The sequence below is a fragment of the Mustelus asterias genome, chromosome 6 (genome assembly GCF_964213995.1).
Source record: "Mustelus asterias chromosome 6, sMusAst1.hap1.1, whole genome shotgun sequence".
NCBI classification, from domain to species: Eukaryota; Metazoa; Chordata; class Chondrichthyes; order Carcharhiniformes; family Triakidae; genus Mustelus; species Mustelus asterias.
In genome coordinates, this window is record NC_135806.1 from 12,287,276 (window position 1) to 12,307,240 (window position 19,965).

A 19,965-nucleotide genomic window follows, 5' to 3' on the forward strand; every position below is an offset into this window, starting at 1 on the left:
GTAGGCTTACATTAACACTGCAATGAAGTTACTGTGAAAATCCCCCCAGTCACCACACTCCGGCGCCTGTTCGGATGCACTGAGGGAGAATTTAGCACGGCCAATGCACCTAACCAGCACGTCTTTTGGAGTGCGGGAGGAAACCGGAACGCCCAGAGAAAACCCACGCAGACGCGGGGAGAACGTGCAGACTCCGCACAGATAGTGACCCGAGCCGGGAATCAAACTCAGGTCCCTGGCACTGTGAGGCAGCAGTGTGCCACTGCGTTAAAAAAAATTCTCCTCATCTCTTCTCTTGCATATTTCCTCTGAAACTTTTGCCATTGATTTGTTGAAGCGACTGATAATATTTCAACTCATGGGAGTGCTGCTGGGCTACAGGAGGAATCACAATCAAGCCTGATGCCTCTGCAAGTGCTCTTTCCAGAATATCCTGAGTGTACTTTGCCAGAAGTACATTTAAAACAGGCGGCATAATCCAGCCCCACAGTTCTGGAGAAAATCAGTTAACTCAATCCAACTTGAAAGACTGGGCAATTCAGAATCATGCATCTGCCCATTAGGCCTTGGGGAAACCCATTTCAAATCTGCTGAGGGTAGGTCAAAGGAAAATGTCAAAACATAGGCTATTCAGGGTCATGGAACCAAAGTGGGTAACAGGAGTTAAGGAATGAGCTAACTGAATGTTGGTTCCTCTCCTGAAACATTTCTAAAAGCAACAAGACTTGGGCCAGATACTGCTTGAGCAGATATGGCCAATCAGAAGTGTCAACCAACTAAGTAGGAAAGCTTCTGGGTAGATTTCATTGTACTGATGCCAGTGCAGTCCTCATGGTTTTTTATTCATTGCATAGTTCCTGCATTCTCCACCAGGGGACAATGCAGTTCACATAAAGTCATTCATAGACAACTGAAGCACAAATAATGAACGGACTTTGCCAAGTTCTCTGCCAATTAGACAGTCGATAACAACACTCCCATGTTCCCCGCACGCAACCCATACTTAATGTACATACTTGCTTAATTACAAAGAGTGGGCATAGCGAGTGCACAGATTCAGATTGCTGCCAGTAAGATGCTCATTTTTATTCCATTAGGAAAGATAGCTTACACACTTGTCTCGATGTGACTAGACTCATTTATCAGCAAAGGAATAAAACTTGGGGCTTCAAGGTGGGTTCGCTGTGAACCTCCAGGCTCATGATTTCCAAATCAAATAAACACAACAAATCCTTGCTTGCGAGGGGAGTCAGGAAATGTTGAAACTGGCATTTAATATGGGAAAAACAAACTCCTGCAAATAATTAAACTAAACCATGATTGTTAGCTTATGAAAGCATTATAATTCAAAATAAATAGGTGCTAGAGTGCATTCGGGTGGCTTACACTGGCTAGCTTTTGGGAGCAAAGTGAGAGACAGAGAGGCAGTAGGAGGAGGTGCATGTTTAGACTTCCATATATTTGAATCAGAGGACAACACTGGAGATAGAGCAGGGCAGTGGGGTCAATTTTGGATTGCTTAAGCAAAGAGTTTACACAAAGACAATGAGCCTAATTCCTTCTGTGTTGTACACTTGGGAGTGTATACTTGGGGGCGGCACGGTGGCACAGTGGTGAGCACTGCTGCCTCACAGCAACACTGCAAACTGCTGGCTCCAAGTGGAGAGGATCTCCAAGAAGATCACTCGTATCGACTCAGACATCAAGTTTCTACAAAGATGCACGCTCCGAAAGCTAGTGGCTTGTGCTACCAAATAAACCTGTTGGACTTTAACCTGGTGTTGTGAGACTTCTTACTGTGTTTACCCCAGTCCAAAGCCGGCATCTCCACATCATGGCCTCACAGCGCCAGGGACCCGGGTTCGATTCCTGGCTTGGGTCACTGTCTATGTGGAGCTTGCACATTCTCCCTGTGTCGGCGTGGGTTTCTTCCGGGTGCTCTGGTTTCCTCCCACACTCCAAAGATGTGCGGGTTAGGTTGATTGGCCATACTAAATTGAACTAATTTCGGGGAGATTAACAGGATAAATGTGTGGGGATACAGGGATAGGATGGATTTGTTTTCAGTGCAGACTCGATGGGCTGAATGCCAACATTAAGGGCATTTAAATGGTCATTGGATAAACATATGGATGATATTGGAATAGTGTAGGTTAGATGGGCTTTAGATTGGTTTCACTGGTCGGCGCAACATCGAAGGCCGAAGGGCCTGTACTGCGCTGTAATGTTCTGTGTTCTATGTTCTGTGCTGTAAAGATTCTATGATTCTATTCTATGACTTCTAAGTTCTATGTCGTTATGAATGCAAGACTATATAAGACGGTTATGTTTTAAACTGTCTCCTATCATTTAAGGTGAAATAAGGTGCCCCGAAAAAGGAGCCTGGCGATCGCACTAAACTCTGCCCGGAGACAGGCCCATGTGATTCGTAACTGTAACCTAAAGAAAGTCAAGTGACAGCTTTCACACGATGAGACAGAGGAAAGACAGTTTGTTTTCTGGACACGGAGACACACGGAAACAGAGAAATGAACAGGAAAAAGCAGAGGAAAAGACCTTTGCTTATGTGTGTTAGCCACCAAGCAGGATGCTGGTGAGAGCGGAGTTCTCTGTTCGAAGAGGGACTTGTGGAGATTTAAGGAACAGGAAGTCACGAGAGCAAGTGACAAACCTACTGCTAAGTGGAGACACCAAAATTACAGTCTGACTTCCTGCATGCTCAGCCACTTCTGGGTTAGTCAAGTACGTGGCTATTTTGCAACTGAAGATATATGTACAGATTGCTAAAAGGGAAAAATGTACTGAATGTCCCATTTCTGAAAAGGGTGCGTCACATTTCCTGAACACCTTATGCTGAATGAGTACTACCTTATCCAGCTGCCAGCCATAAGGTAACAAAAGTAAAGTTCCATCATATTTATTGATTGCAACAACATTGCCACCCACACGTGCTGAGTGAAGGCCATGTGTACTTTTGACTATACTATTGACCGGAGTGTTTGGACCAACTGCTGAATGGGTACCCAAAATGGAGGGGAAAAACTGTCAATCACAAAATGGTCAATTTTGTTTGTATTCTTTCACGGGATGCGAACGTCGCTGGCGAGACCCAGCATTTATTGCCCATTCCTAATTGTCCTTGAGAAGGTGGCGTTGAGCCGCGACAGTGACAGTGTAGGAACAGAGATATGTATATTTCCATGTCAGGATGGCGCCTGGCTTGGAGGGGAGCCTGCAGGTGGTAATGTTCCCATGTGTGTGCTGCCCTGGTTCTTCTAGCTGAAAAGAGTTTGAAGGTTCAGAAGGTGCTGGCGAAGACGCCTTGGTGAACTGCAGCAGTGCATCTTGCAGATGGTACACACTGCTGTCACAGTTGGTGGTGGAGGGAGTGAATGTTTAAGTTAGTGGAATGGGGTGCCTACCAAGCAGGTTATTTTGTCTTAGATGGTGTTGAGCTTCTTGAGTGTTGTTGGAGCTGCACTCATCCAGACATTCTGTCTAAATGGTGTCAATGAAGTACAGAGACAAGCAGTTTAGATTATGGTTTTGTCTTGTTTGTGGCGTACAGATCGTGCTAATTCATTCCAGAATTAATCAACAATGTAGGGTGACACGGTGGCACAGTAGTTAGTACTGCTGTTTCACAGCGCCAGAAACCCGGGTTCAATTCCCAGCTTGGGTGACTGTCTGGGTGAAGTTTGCACGTTCTCCCCATGTCTGCGTGGGTTTCCTCTGGGTGCTCTGGTTTCCTCCCATAGTCCAAAATGTGTGGGTTAGGTGGAGTGGCCGTGCTAAATTGTCCCTTAGTGTCAGGGGGACTAGCTAGGGTAAATGTGTGGGGTTAAGGGGATAGGGCCTGGCTGGTGATTGGAGACTTGATGGGCCGAATGGCCTCCTTCTGCACTGCAGGGATTCTATGTGAGACAGAATGACGACACAGAGAGACTAAGAGTGTACCCAGCCACCAATGTCTACTTACCCGAATCAGATCCATTGCTTGACCTCTTTCCATAAATTCCCAGATCTTTGGTCCAATCTCTCCCCACATCTCTCCAACCTCTCTGAAGACACTTAGCTCTTGAAAGGTCTTGTTCACCTGAAATAAAGCAAGCCAGCCTTGAGATACAAGTTGAGCAGGCATATCGGTTGTAAGTTGGGTGGACCGATTTTGTTGTAATTATACATGCAATGCTCACCCAGAAAAGGCCGAACGCTGAGAAAAATAAAAAGCTGACCAACAGCTTGTTTCCCCGATTGCACAAAAATGGAAGGCCAAAAGACTTAGGGCGCGATCTTACCGGCCATTCATGCCATGCTCTTGCTGCAGCGAGGTCAGAGAATTCTCCATTCACTGTGGCGGGATGGGAAAATCCCATCAGCATGAACAGTGGTGAGATTCCGGCCTTAGCATTTTTCATGACCTCCAAACTTCTCAATGCACTTATAGCCAATGAAGTACTTTCTGAAATGTGGTCACTTTTGTAACGTAGGAAACACAGCAACTGAATTGCATGCTGTAAATTCCAACAAACATCAATCTGTTCATGAATAGATAATCTGTTTATCGTGATGTTGATTGAGGGATAAGTATTGGCCAGGACACCGGGACGAACTCCCCTACTCTCCTCCGATGGGCGGCACAGTGGCACAGTGGTTAGCACTACTGTCTCACAGCGGCAGGAACCCAGGTTCAATTCCGGCCTCGGGTCACTATGTGCGGAGTTTGCACTTTCTCCCCGTGTCTGCGTGGATTTCCTCCGGGTGCTCCGGTTTCCTCCCACAGTCCAAAGATGTGCGGGTTAGAATGATTGGCCATGGTAAATTGACCCTGGTGTCAGGGGGATTAGCAGGGTAAATATGTGGGGTTACGGGAATAGGGCCTGGGTGGGATTATGGTCAGTGCAGACTTGATGGGCTGAATGGCCTCCTTCTGTACTGTAGGGATTCTACAAAAATAGTACCTGGGATCTTTCACATCTACCCGAACCGGATGGGGACAACCACAACCCCACACTTATGGCTGACTCTTAAAGCTCCCAGTGAACTTAGGGACATTGCCTGCTTTCCAACGAAGACAACCAAGGATAATAATTAATTTGAAAAGCATAGAATAGCTGGGGAGGGAGTTAGTAACACTGCTGAGAGCAAAGGAGGTCACATCAAATTCATGGCTGACGCTCCTTCTCATCCAAGCTAGGGGGGGCAGTAATTTGGAGTCACTGGGTGAATCATCACTCGCAATTGCAAGGTCCAGCTGAGTTTGATCAGGGAGTTACGAAGACTGGCCAAGCCCTCTACTTATGAGAGGATATATGGTGCAAAGGAAGTAAATGGGATGGGGCAGCGGATGGACGTGGTGTGGATTGGGAAAAAGGAGGAATGTGTTCCCGGTTACCTTGGCCTGCCGACAAGGAAAACTCACCTCTTTAACGATTCTCCGGGTCACGGGAGTATCAGGCGTGTACAGAACTTTGCCGACCAGCAGTGGCTTCATGGCTCTCCAGATCATCTTAGAAATGGGGTTGGATTCCAAATTCCTCATCAGATCGTTGCAGTACGGCGCTTGAAAGGGAAGCAAATATTTTACTTTAAAAGATCCACGAACTAGCTAAGTATTTTTTTTCCTTGCTGAAGACATATGAGTGAAACAGAAAGAAAACATTGATAACAACCCCTGCATCTGCCGAAGGCCTTCATGACCCTTGACCTCAGCAACGCGAGAATGTCAAAGAGTGCACCAATTTATGCAGCCGGAGAGAAGAGGGTGCTGATTGGTTGGCAGGTCGACGCTGACTGGCTGAGGTAATACCATGGAGAGTGCACCAGGGAACTATTGGCCCCACGCTTTTGTGGAAAAATTGTTGCTCCCTTTGAAATTTCACACTTTCGTCTACGTCCCAATGATTGCAAGACAAATGGCTTTGATAGCATGTCCAATTTTCCGGCAATATGGGCAGCACGGCGGCACAGTGGTTAGCACTGCTGCCTCACAGCGCCAGGGACCCGGGTTCGATTCAGGCTTGGGTCACTGTCTGTGTGGAGTTTGCATGTTCTCCCCGTGTCTGCGTGGGTTTCCTCCAGGTGCTCCGGTTTCCTCCCACAGTCTGGGAGACGTGTTGGTTAGGTGCATTGTCCATGCTAAATTCTCCCTCAGTGTACCCAAACAGGCGCCAGAATATGGTGACTAGGGGATTTTCACAGTAACTTCATTGCAGTGTTAATGTAAGCCTACGTGTGACAGTAATAAATAAACTTTTAAACTTTATAAGACTTTTGCATCCAAATCCAGTCTGCGACATTGGTCACTATTTGTGAAAGTACACGGTTTAATGTGCATGGTGACAGCCAAGTGCGGACACTCACTTGTTGAATTGTCATACTGTGCGTCCTCCTCGTCCGTGCTGTTTTTACCCAGAAGGTACTTGTAATTGTTGTCCTCGTACCAATTCAGGGATTTGATTTTTAAGCCTCCGCCTTCAGGGTGACCGCACACGATCCTTGACACGGCCTGGTAGAACTCCTGTGGAGATCCGGTCATGTTGTCGTTGGATAGCAGCATCACCTCGCGTCTCATGTCACTCCAACTCTTCACTTCTGTCAACTGTGGGATCAGAAAACAATGTGTGTTACTACCCAGGTGCCTCTCTGGTACCTAGCTCACCCTCTGAACTGGAGAACAAGAAATGGTCTTGCTTTTCTGTAGACAAGACTACTTTCAATCATAGAATACCTGCAGTGCCATTTGGAGGCCATTCGGCCCATCGAATCTACACCGACCACAATCCCACCCAGGCCTTGTTCCCGTATCCCCACACATTTACCTGTTAATCCCCCTGCCACTAAAGGTCAATTGATCATGGTCAATCAACCTAACCCGTGCATCTTTGGACTGTGGGAGGAAACCAGAGCACCCGGAGGAAACCCACACAGACACGGGGAGAATGTGCAAACTCCACACAGACAGTGACCCAAGGCTGGAATTGAACCGTGGTCCCTGGTGCTGTGAGGCAGCAGTGCTAACCACTGAATGGCCTCTTCTGCATTGTAGGGACTCTATAACTATGTGGCCAGGCACATGCACTGCTTAGCAGAAACATTGCTTGAGACACTAGCACACTTGTTCCTTGTGAGCCTGTCTGACATATGCTGCACCTTTGTATTACTTTAATTATTGTCATTTAAATATATCCTGGCAGCCATCGGCTGCCTGGTTGTGTGTAAATGCATCTGTGCTGGAGTTCCAGAACCTCCCCTACTGGTCCTTTTATGAATGGGAGATTTGTTGGAATGGTAGATAACGAAATGAAGGCCGGAACTTTACCGTCCCAACCATCATGGGAATTGGCACGGGTGAGGGGTGGACAATGGAACGGTCCATTGACCTCGGGCAGGATTTTATGGTTTCGGGACGAGCAAGCCCGTAAAATCCCACCCAAAATGTTTACGTTTCGGAGGATTGTGGTGATGGGATGCGCTGATGACATAGCACTTGGGGCGAATGGGATCAAAGTTAATGGGGAGAAAACAGGATTAGGCTATTGAGTTGGACGATCAGCCATGATTGTGATGAATGGCAGAGCAGGCTCGAAGGGCCAAATGGCCTCCTCCTGCTCCTATCTTCTACTTTCTATATCAAACAGGTTTTCCTCTCTGCCACTGGCTTCAAATGTTAGGTTGCTCACTTCTATCGCAAAATAACGTTTCTCTCTTAACACAGCAAAACTTGGAGGCAATAACTGAACCATTGGTCAGGTGCCAATTCATTACGAAAACAGAGCTAGGGGACCTCTCACTGTAACACTCTCTCTGGCCCTGATATTTATGGAATGAGGCAAAGAGGCTGCAGGTGAGTTCCAAAATGGCCGAAGAAGCAGGCAAGATCGGGGCATGAGGGAGGTCGTGACTCAGGAGCTCATTAGCATTTTGTACGCCAGCCTCACACATGGTAACTGGCCACCTAGCCTGCAGGCAAGAGGGAACACCCGCGGCAGGAGACTGAAAATAGGGATTGCCCAGAGTGGACTAGGCTTGTGAATGAGTGGGACGCAGATTCAAAGTCATTGTCAAAAGAAGCAATGGCGACACGAGGAAAAGCTTTTTCACGCAGCGAGTCCAAAGATGTGCAGGTTAGGTTGATTGACCGTGCTAAATTGCCCCTTCGTGTCAGGGGCATTTGCAGGATAAAGACAGGGGGTTGCGGGAATAGGGTCAGGGTGGGATTGTAGATGGTGCAGACTCAATCGGACGAATGCACTGCAGAGATTCTATGAGTGGTTGAGATCTGGAATACACTGGCCGTGAATGTGGTGGAGGCAGGTACAATTGAGGCACTCAAAAGGGAATTGGATTATTATTTGAAAGGGAAGAATGTGCAGGGCTATGGGGAGAAGGCAGGGGAATCGCACCAGGTGCACTGCTTAATCGAGAGCCTGCACAGACACAACGGGCTGAATGGCCTCCCTCGGAGCTGTAATCATTCTGTCATTCTATAAATCTTCAGCAAATAGGAGAACACAACAGGCTCTCGTATTCCATTGCAGGTGCATTTATACAGAGCCAAGCAACTGGCTGACTCTCAGGGTATATGAAAGACAGGCAACTGTGAATTGTGCACAGTATTAAAGATGTCTTCAACATCAGCAAACTGCAGTTCAACTCAAGAGGGATTTTCCCAAAAGTACATAGTGTTGGCTCAGGCAGGAAAAGCAATGTGAAGCTCACAGGCTGCATGGGCAACTTTTCTCGCCCTGTTGAACAACTCTGTGCATTTTAAACGTGGAAACGAGATCCTCGCCATCAGCTGGGAGGGGCAGAACCAGGAATCCCGAGATTGGGGTGCTCGTCTTGAATAAATGCCCCCCTTCCATCAAGGAAATCGGGACCCCACTGCCGCACCAAGCATTGGGGCACCTCCACAGCAATGCCAACATCAGGCTCTCCCTCCCCACTCGGAGGCATCGGAGCTGTCTCCTTCCCAACCGCCCCCCCCCCCCCCCCCCCCGGAGGGATTAGGGCCCTATTGCCTCCCCGCCCCCCAACCCTACCGCTCACAGACATTGGGGCTCTCCCCTCTTCCCCGCCCACAGCACACATCAGGGAACTCCCCTCCAATGGCGCTCCCCAGAATTCCCAGCCCTGGCACTGCCAGGTGGCATTTCCAGGGTATCAAGGCAATGTCCCCCACCACTCAGGGGGACATACTTCACCTCCATGCTCCCTGTCTGGTCACCATGACTGGTTTCTGCATTTGAAAACCAGTCGTGATTTGCGTTGGCATGGTGTCACACTGACTGGGTGGGAGGATAAGACGTGGTGGGCATTACAGCATCAAGGCCAGTAATATATGTTAATTTATTAAAATTCATGGAAATGATCACAACACCGGCGGGGATGGGGGCACAGGGAAGATCACAAACCAAGATCTCACCGATGCAAATCCCGTTTTGGCAATCTTGCAAGATTTAGCAGCCATTACGGGGTTCGCGTCCACATCTAACACGGCTGCTAGATGGCAGTCTGTGCTTTCTGTAGATCGGAAAGCACCCAGCGGGTCAGGCAGCAAGTGTGGGTTGAAAAGCAGAGTTAATGCTTTAGGTATTTAAGCTGAAAGCATAACGCCGCTTCTCATCCCCACAGATGCTGTCTGGCCTGCTGAGTGTTTTACAGCATTTCCCATGGAATCATACAGTGCAGAAGGAGGCCATTCAGTCCATCGAGTCTGCACCGACTTTCTGATAGAGCATCCCTGCCAGGCCCTATCCCCAAAACCCCACGTATTCATCCTGCTAATCCACCTAACCTGCACATCTTGGGACACTAAGGGGCAATCTAGCATGGCCAATCCACCCAATCTGCAGCTCATGGGACACTGAGGGGCAATTTAGCATGACCAATCCACCTAACCTACACATCTTGGGACTGTGGGAGAAAACCGGAGCACCCAGAGGAAACCCACGGAGCCACGGGAAGAACGTGGAAACTCAAACAAACAAAGAACAAAGAACAATACAGCACAGGAACAGGCCCTTCGGCCCTCCAAACTCGCGCCGCTCCCCGGTCCAGGATTGAATCCTGAATCCAGGATCCCCGCCCAATTTTCCAGCCTATCCACATCCTAATATCCTATCCACCGAGCTGTCCCTCACAGCTACGATGCTTTGTTCATCACTCCATACAAGACAGTCCCCCGAGGCCGGATGGAACCCGGGTCACCGACGCTGTGAGGCAGCACTGCTAACCACTGTGCCACCTTGCCTCTTGAACTGTTTTGGTCAGCAGGGAGTCCATGCCTCTCTACTCATGAAGACAAGAAGTGTGGTTATCTGGTCTATTTGGCTACAGTCCAAGACAAATGCAAGTTTCCCAGAGCAGGGTGTACTGGAATGACTTGGCCACGTCAGCAAGTTGGCTATCACATGATTCCAATTATATCTGACAGACAAAGGCAGGCCTGAGTGCTGTAACAGTAAAAGTTCTGAAACTTGACACTGTTTACATGTGAACCTATTTCTGTAATGTGAGACCGAAGCAAAGCCTATACCTTTTTTTAAAAAAGCATATATCACAATCCTGCTGCAAGTTGTGCAAACAGTCTAGCATGCATGTTCTTAGTGGGCTGCTCTGACTCAAACCGGAAAAGAGGATGTTAGACCACACTGCGAAACATGAAACCACCACTAAACTCGGGTGGCCCGAGTCTCTCACGAAGAACGGGGTTACTACAGTTCATTTGACAAAGGACTCCTCCGCGGTTCGTTTGTGCATTTAGTAATCTCGCGTCCCAGGGAAGGGAGCTCCTTGAACGGTTGCCACTATTCATATTCCAGAGGATCGCACAAAGGATAACTGCAGATGTGACCGAATGTAGCCTTCTGTACCACATCAGGACGGCATGTCAAAGTACATACAAAGAAACTACACACCCGCAGCATTGTTGCCTGCTCTTCATTCCCCTCTGAAGTGTCCTACCAAGTCACCCAAGGGTAACTCAACGGTAATTAGGGATTATCAACAAATGCCCTCCTGAGCAGTGACACCGTGAAAGGCTTTGATTGGTAGATGTAGAATTTGTACAGTGCGAAGGAGGCCATTTGGCCCATCGGGTCTGCACCACCTCTCTGAAAGAGCATTTTGCCCTAGCCCCATAACCCCGATATAAAGAGAGAGGAGGTAGGTTCAAAACTGAGATGAGGAACCACTCCTTCTCTCAGAGGGTTGTGAATCTGTGGAACTCACTGCCCCAGAGTGCAGTGGAGGCAGAATCAATCAACAGATTCAAGAAAGAGATAGATGTGTTTCTGATGAGAAGTGGGATAAAGGGCGATGGGAGCCTTGGGTGACGGTCTGTATGGAGTTTGCACGTTCTCCCCGTGTCTGTGTGGGTTTCCTCCGGGTGCTCCAGTTTCCTCCCACAGTCCAAAGATGTGTGGGTTAGATGGATTGGCCATGCTAAATTGCCCTTTAGTGTCCAAAGATGTGCGGGTTAGGTGGATTAGGGACATAGAAATTTGAAATGAGAGTAGGCAATTCAGGCCTTCGAGGCAGGAAAGTGGAGTTGAGACAAGGATAAGATCAGCCATGATCGTGTTAAATGGCGGAGCTGGCTTGAAGGTCTGAATTGCCTACTCCCGTTTCAAATTTCTATGTCCCTAATCCACCTAACCCGCACATCTTTGGACACTAAAGGGAAATTTACCATGGCCAATCCATCTAACCCACACATCTTTGGACTGAGGGAGGAAACTGGAGCACCTGGAGGAAACCCACACAGACACGGGGAGAACACGCAAACTCCACAGACAGTGACACAGGGCTGGAATCGAACCCGGGTCCCTGGTGCTCACAGCAGCAGTGCTAACCACTGTGCCACCGTGCCGGTTGCAAAGATGTTTCCACTTGAGGAGGGAGACGAACACTAGGTGCAAGTTACTTACTAATAAATCCAGTAGGGAATTCAGAAGGAACCTATTATCTCAGAGAATACTGCGAATTCGAAACTCAGTAATCCACATGAGTGTGAGAGGTATCCAGATAAACACAAGAGGGAGAAAAGACTAGGCTGAAAGGCTTAGAAAAAGAGAGTTGTGATAAGATTGTGAAAAGCTCATGTGATAACAAACATTGGCATGGACCAGATGGACGGAATGGCCTGATTCTCTGCTTTACACACAGGGAAATTCAATGTAATAATAGCTTGTGTGGCAAATCCAAGCCTGCAAATCAAGGTACAAGTTAACACCTGCCATGTTACAGCTATTTACCCCCATTTGTACATGGTAATCAGGCTTCCATTTTGTGCCTTTAGTCTGCACTAAAGCAGTCTTTCTGACAGTGTTGATTTTTTCACAAGTCTATTTGTGTTTCTCCTTGACAAAGCAAATCATTATTTTCAGCACCGACATACAAACAAACTCTAATCGAGCTGGCCTTGCAGGCACCAGTTGCCCACTCAGTTTTTGAACTCACACATGTCCACTTTAAGGATATAATTGAAGAGAGCCTCTGAGTTTACTGAGTTACCTGGTCTCCACTGTAGAGAACAGCAACAATACCAGAAAAAAGTTTGCTAAAAGCAATAAACCAACCCCATCGCACTCCTGACAGCTAGATAGAATCATAGACTCCCTACAGTGCTGAAGGAGGCCATTCGGCCCATCGAGTCTGCACCGACCATAATCCCACCCAGGCCCTATCCCCGTAGCCCCACATATTTACCTTGCTAATCCCCTGACATTAGGGTCAATTTAGCATGGCCAATCAACCTAACCCGCACATCTTTAGATTGTGAAAGGAAACCGGAGCACCTGGAGGAAACCCATGCAGACATGGGGAGAATGTGCAAACTCCATATAGACAGTGACCCGAGGCCGGAATTGAACCCTGACGCTGTGAGCCAGCAGTGCTAACCACTGTGCCAGCAGTGCTAACCACTGTGCCAGCAGTGCTAACCACTGTGCCACCGTGCCATCACTGTATGAATCAGAGAATCATACAGTGCAGAAGAGGTCCTTCAGCTCATCGAGTCTGCAACGGCACGTGAGATGCACCTGACCTCCCACCTAATCCCATTTACCAGCACTTGGAGCCTGCAGCTTTGCGCTCTTTGTCACTAGGGTGGGACTTAAACCCACAATCACCTGATTCAGAGGCAAGAGAACTACCAGCTGAGCCATGGCAGGCACCTGCAAGCTCCTTTTTCACCCCTGGATCTTTCCTGTTATAAAGTAAACTGTTGGACTTTAACCTGGTGTTGTTACAGACTTCTTACTGTGTTCACCCCAGTCCAACGCCGGCATCTCCACATCATGACTACCATCGACACCGCAAACTGCCGGCTCCAAGTGGAGAGGATCTCCAAGAAGATCGCGCATATCGACACAGACATCAAGTTTCATTATTCATGTAAATTGAGTTTGTGTCTTTGTGCCCTGTTTGTGATCAGAACTCCCACCCACCTGACGAAGGAACAGCGTTCCGAAAGCTAGTGGCTTTTGCTACCAAATAAACCTGTTGGACTTTAACCTGGTGTTGTTAGACTTCTTACTGTATAAACTAAACTGACAGGAATGATGTGCTCGCAAGGAAGCAACTGCACTCGGTTGGTACCTAGGTTTATTTGATTTATTGCTCTCTGTGCAGTAAACAATTAGTGTGGAGCTACTTTGTGCAATGTCTACACAGTTCCTAATAGCCATGTGAGTCCACAGTACAGAGCAATCATTATCAGGCGCTGGCTTGGAAGTTTTGTTCAGTGACACTTACTATTCTGAGGGATGGCAACATGTCTAGTAGTAGGTCATACTCTTCTGAGATTGGGTTACATTGTTTAAGGGCAGCGCAACAAGGTGCTTTAGTCAGCAACTGTCAATGACTGACTTGGAGTGCTTGATGCTAATTCTTGGGCTTCATAGAATCCCTACAGGGCAGAAGGAGGCCATTCGGCCCACTGAGTCTGCACCGACAACAATCCCACCCAGACCCTCTCCCCATAACCCCACGTGTTTACTCTGCCAAATACCCCTGACACTAAGGGGCAATTTAGCATGGCCAATCAACCTAACCTGCATATCTTTGGACTGTGGGAGGAAACCGGAGCACCTAGAGGAGACCCACACAGACATGGGGAGAATGTGCAAATTACATGCAGACAGTGACCCAAGGCCAGAATTGAACCAGGGTCCCTGGCGCTGTGAGGCAGCAGTGCTAACCACTGTGCCATCGTGCCACCCCATTGAATTGAATATGGGAAAATATTCCACCCTTCAGCAATGCCTGCGCTGTCATTAACTACTTGTGAAGTTCACACATAAGGTGAAGGAGGCATTGAGAACCTGTGAAGTGTACTGATTAGCTATGCCACACGTTTGGAAAAGACTCAGGATTCCGGGCAAACTGAGGCTAATGAGTAAAAGCATTGACCTTTGGAAACCAGGTTCTGATCTCCCAGGCACCATCTAACATCACTTCCCAGTTATTAATTCAACATTAAACGGTCGTTATACCTCTTTAGCAAGAATGATGAGGTTTTGCAGCACAATATCCATGGCTTCAGTTACTTCTATTGCTGCACTAGGATTAGTCGTCAATCCTTTCTGTAAAACATGGACAGAAAATTATGTAACAAAGCAAATGCACACACACATACCCAGACACACCTACAAAAACACACACACACACAACACATATGCACACACACAAACACACATCTATAAACACACATACACACACTCCACTGCACATGCACCCAAACATAAACTCACGCCTACAAAAACACACACACGCACTTGCACACACAGATGGACACGCACAAACGCACATCTCCCACACACATACAGCCACCCACCTGCAAACACACATCCCCACAAACACACAGAAACGCACACGCATCTACAAACACACACACACACAAAACACACAGACACATAAACACACCCCCACACACAAAAATCTGCTGCCTCATACTGGATGATTTTTAATTTGAGGCTTAAGTGTGATACTGTTTCTTACACCTCAGCCAATTTTACTCTCCACTGAAGTCAGCAGACAGTAATATCAGGCTAATGTAAAAAGATTACACCCAATCCCATGGATCTTCTGCCCAGTGACATTGCTTAAAAGCATCGCCTTGCTTCATGCTTGGACAAGAAACAAAATTGGCCACATTCACAAGCAGGGATAGGCTGACACTTAAATGAGCTTGAGTTATGAGAAGAATACAAAACTAATGATTTACTACTTTCTACAGTTTTCCTTTCAGAAAAGAACAATTCTGGTTTTGACTTTTGAATATGGTAACAGATGTAACTGCGTGATAATTCGGAGGAAACATGATGGAACGGGTAATGTTCATGGTCTGCTGGATCATCACGTACAGTGTTACCAGACAGAACTTAATGCTTCAGCATCTGATTGATGAATGGCTGTGGTTGGGGACACGTCATATTTCTTGTAAGTAATATAATTTTAAAATCATTCTTGAGATCTGGACATGGGTGATAAGACGGTATTTATTAAGATCAACAAGGGAGAATGTCTGAAACCATTCAGCAGGTCAGACAGAACTGGATGAAAGATCATTGACTTGAAAGGTTAACTCCATAATTCTCTCTCCACAGATGCTGCCTGAGGAGTATTACATCCAGTTCCGGTCAGCACTGTTTTAGGAAGGATGTGAGCAACTTTGAGCGGATGCGGAGGAGATCTAGCAGAATTGGCCCAAAGGTGAGGGGCAAGATTCTCCGGCCTCCCGGCCCCGTGTTTCCCGTTGGTGGGAGGTGGCGCGTTGTTTACCAGTACCGGGATTTTCCGGTCCCGCTGCTGTCCATGGGAATTCCCACTGACAGCACCCCATGCTGGTGGGAAACCCACGGGCGGGGGTACGCTGCCGGCAGGACTGGAGAATCCCGCCGGTGTGAACGGCCGGAGAACTCTTCTGGCCAAGGAATTTTAACTGCAAGTTTGGAGAAACTCCTCCTTGGAGCGAAGGTTTGATAGAGGTGTATGAGATAATGACAGATTTCAATAAGGGGGATAAAAGAATGAGATGTTGGTACAAGGACTATGGAACATAGAGTTAATGTTTTGGATGGGTGATGCAGGAGTGATGTGAGGAAAAGCTATTTAGCGGGTGATAATGATCTGGAACTCGCTACCTCCGAGGATGGTGGAGACAATGGGAACTGGATGGGCGTTTGGGGGAAATAAACTTGTCGGGCTATGGGCAACAGAGCAGGGTAATGTGACTGACTGCATTGTTCCAGTGTGAAGTAGGATGGACGTGATGGGCTGAATGGTCTTCTTCAATGCATTAATGACCCGAGAGTCCCAAGCCCAATTGCTCCTGTCCATAATGTCCGACGTATTTTGCCATGCACCGTGACGAACTGATTCAATGACTTAACTTACTTGAGTTAACTTTAGAATATCCAGATTGGAAAAGAATGCTCGCTCGACTTTCTTCAGTTCTGCATCAGGCAGAGTGCAAATGAGAGATTGAGCGTAAGTGGCTGTGGAGCGATTTCCAATGATGACAAAGTCCTCCAGTTTTGGGCCATTGCAGAGGTCCTTGAGCTGTAATCCTTGCCCCTCTGTAATGATCTGAAATGAGAATGACATTACTGTTTGCCATGTTGGAGGTGCAGAGACATATTTAGTGACCTTGTGTTTAGTGCCTTTACAGTGGAATTGCGATAAGTGCTCTGTGTAATAAAATGAGTTAAGCCAAAGTTAATCAAGATTAAAAATAGGTTTAACAATAAGTAAACTAAAATTATTATTACGAACAGGAGTGGGGGCCCACCAGCCTTTGAAGCTGCACCACGATTCAGTCAGATCACAGTTAATCTGAGCCTCGATTCTATTAACCTGCCTTAGCTCCATATCTCTTAATATCCTTACACAAAACAAAGAAAAAGTCATTTTCTAAAGCTGTAATGCCTAAATGAACAGCCCAATAAAAATTACTTTCATGTCAAAATGTATTGTGCTATAAATAATACCAACCCAGAATTTAGCCTTACACAATTTGCAAAGTCCAACAGCAACACTTGAAGCAAGTTCCACTGGGTCAGGTTTTAAAACGTAATGATTACGTAAACTATATAGTGCAATGTGTTAGTTGCAAGGTTACTATAACCTCATCAAGTGGCTGGAATCATACCACAGATCATGAACACTAGTTCCAGCACTGTATAACTGTTACCTTAACCTTGAAAATTAGATAACAGCAATGTCATTTTGAAGAGATACACATAAAACTCCAAACCAATCCAAGCACAGATTCATCCCCATCCATTACACTGGAGATTACCTGACACAACCACAGCCTTTTTGATAGCAATGTGAATACAAAATAGAATTAATCGACCACCATGTATCACATGGGGTGGCAGAATGTCAAAGACTTTTAACCAGTAGTTATACTGTTTATGAGGTGGAGATGTCGGCATTGGACTGGAGTGGGCACAGTAAGAAGTCTCATAACACCAGGTTAAAGTCCAACAGGTTTATTTGCAGTCACGAGCTTTCAGAGCGCTACTCCTTCATCAGGTGAGTGTTTAACCTGGTGTTGTGAGACTTCTTACTGTACTGTTTATGTCTGTCCAAATAGTTGACATGCCTGTATAAAATACACACTGAATTCATAGGAGAATCATAGAATCCCTACAATGCAGAAGGAGGCCAAATCATGTCTGTACCGACTCTCTCTGATAGAGTAACCTACCCAGGCCCTTTCCTCCACCCTATCTCTGTAACCTCACCCATTTACCTTGGCTAATATGAACATAGGAATTAGGAGCAGAAGTAAGCAAATTCAGCCCTTCGAGCCTGCTCTGCCATTCAATCTGATCATGGCTGATCTCTCCTGGACTCAAATCCACCTCCCATATCCTCTTATCCCTAATCCATCTAACCTACACATTTTGGGACACTAAGGGGCAATTTAGCATAGTCACCCCACCTAACCTGCACATCTTTGGACTGCGGGAGGAAACCGGAACACCCGGAGGAAACCCACGCAGACACGGGGAGAATGTGCAGACTCCACACAAACAGTGACCCGACGCCAGAATTGAACCAAGGTCCCTGGTGCTGTGAGGCAACAGTGCTAACCACTGTACCACCGTGCTGCCCCTAAATGAGTGGCTGAATGGTGCTTCATGGTGTTTTGAGGTTGTGAAAGACACTATAGAAATGTAAACCCTTTCTCTTGTTTCATTAAAGGATAGTGAAAAGAGAGTTCAATTCATAGCCTATTTACACGGGCATATCTGCAACATTTCCACCTCCCAAACCCACATCCAATGTTGCCTAGGACAGCAGAATCATTGGAACACTATGTGTAAGTTCCTTCCCAAGTCACGCTACATCCTGATTTGGAAATATTCCTTTATCAGCGCTTGGTCAAACTCCTCAACCAACTGCTGCATTATGCATTTAAGGGATAACAGCATGCAATCATTCGAAGGGAAGTGTGTCACGTTATCCAATCTCGGTTTCACTTTGGCCTGTTAGCCGTGTGCTCTGCTCAAAGACCAAATAAAACTGAGACTTGATCGCGTGACACACTTCCCTTTCAGTGATAGCATGCTGTTATCCCTTAAAGGTATGTTAGAAAACTAGCAGCACTGTGGGAGTCCCTTCATGAGCTGCAGTTACTTCAGAAGGCAACGCACCATTGCCTTTCTAAGAGCAAATAAGGAGGGGCAATAAGTATCGACCTTCCCATCAACACTCACATCCCATGAAAAAAATTTTAGAACTGTCACATGGTGAAGTAAATCTCGAAGAAGGAAAATGATACAAGTGATTTGAATGGAAGCAGCTTATTCTAGGTAGTTATAATCTCATATTTATTTCATATATCTATATATATATAGACACAGAAAATATCTAACCTCTGACCTACTTCATTATACACAATGTTATCCAAAAGGTATCAAAAGCTTCACAAAAAATATCCAAACTCACGACTGGGTCTTAGATATTACCCATGGCAAGGTGAGATGATCAGGCTCCCTCGCTATCGGCTTTGTTCCAATGGCTCCGTGGGATTTTCTGGCTGCGCTCGCCCCAAAATCGGAAAACCCCGCCCGAGGTCAAAGGACCTTTTCATGTTCCGTGTCCCACCAGTTTCCTCCCACAGGCTAAAGATGTGCGGGTTCGGGGATTGATTGGCCATGTTAATTTGCTCCTTAGTGTCAGAGAGATCAGCAGGGTAAATACGTGGGGTTACGGGGATAGGGCCTGAGTGGGATTGTTGTTGGTGCAGGCTGGATGGGCTGAATGGCCTCCTTCTGCACTGTATGGATTCAATGATTCCATGAAGTCAGAGCTATCATCTCTATAAGTGAATGAATTTGGTTGCAGCATGGTAAGAAAGCAGAAACAGGATTATACAGTGAACAATGATCACAGATACTAATATTTACATATCTATTCCAATTGATTTTAATTCAAGATGGGTGAAGCAGGGTTAGAGGATGCGGGGATAAGTGAAACAGAATTATCAGTTACACTTTTTCAAGTTTTATAGTAAGAAGTCTCACAACACCAGGTTAAAGACCAACAGGTTTATTTGGAATCACAAGCTTTCAGAGCGCTGCTCCTTCACTCACCTGATGAAGGAGCAGCGCTCCGAAAGCTTGTGATTCCAAGTAAACCTGTTGGACTTTAACCTGGTGTTGTGAGACTTCTTACTGTGCCCACCCCAGTCCAACACCAGCATCTCCACCTTATAGCTACCATCAAGTTTAATAAACAGGAGTAGGCCATTCAGCCCCTCAAGCCTATATTAATGTAGATCTACTTTCTCAGAAGACTAAGGAAATTTGGCATGTCAGCTACGACTCTCACCAACTTTTGCAGATGCACCATAGAAAGCACTCTTTCTGGTTGTATCACAGCTTGGTATGGCTCCTGCTCTGTCCAAGACTGCAAGGAACTACAAAAGGTCGTGAATGAAGC

The 19,965-nt window shown here is 46.6% G+C and overlaps 1 protein-coding gene across 1 annotated transcript in view; it reads right to left on the reverse strand.

Moving 5' to 3' along the window:
• Positions 1–19,965, reverse strand: part of LOC144494770 (phospholipid-transporting ATPase ABCA1-like) — a 159,262-nt gene that overhangs the window by 67,748 nt on the left and 71,549 nt on the right. Inside the window, exons 7-11 of the mRNA XM_078214083.1 lie at positions 16,405–16,596; positions 14,502–14,591; positions 6,364–6,601; positions 5,423–5,562; positions 3,980–4,096 (exon numbers count right to left, since the gene is read on the reverse strand). Of these exons, the coding sequence (XP_078070209.1) occupies positions 3,980–4,096; positions 5,423–5,562; positions 6,364–6,601; positions 14,502–14,591; positions 16,405–16,596 (777 nt within the window). The remainder of the gene's footprint in view (positions 1–3,979; positions 4,097–5,422; positions 5,563–6,363; positions 6,602–14,501; positions 14,592–16,404; positions 16,597–19,965) is intronic.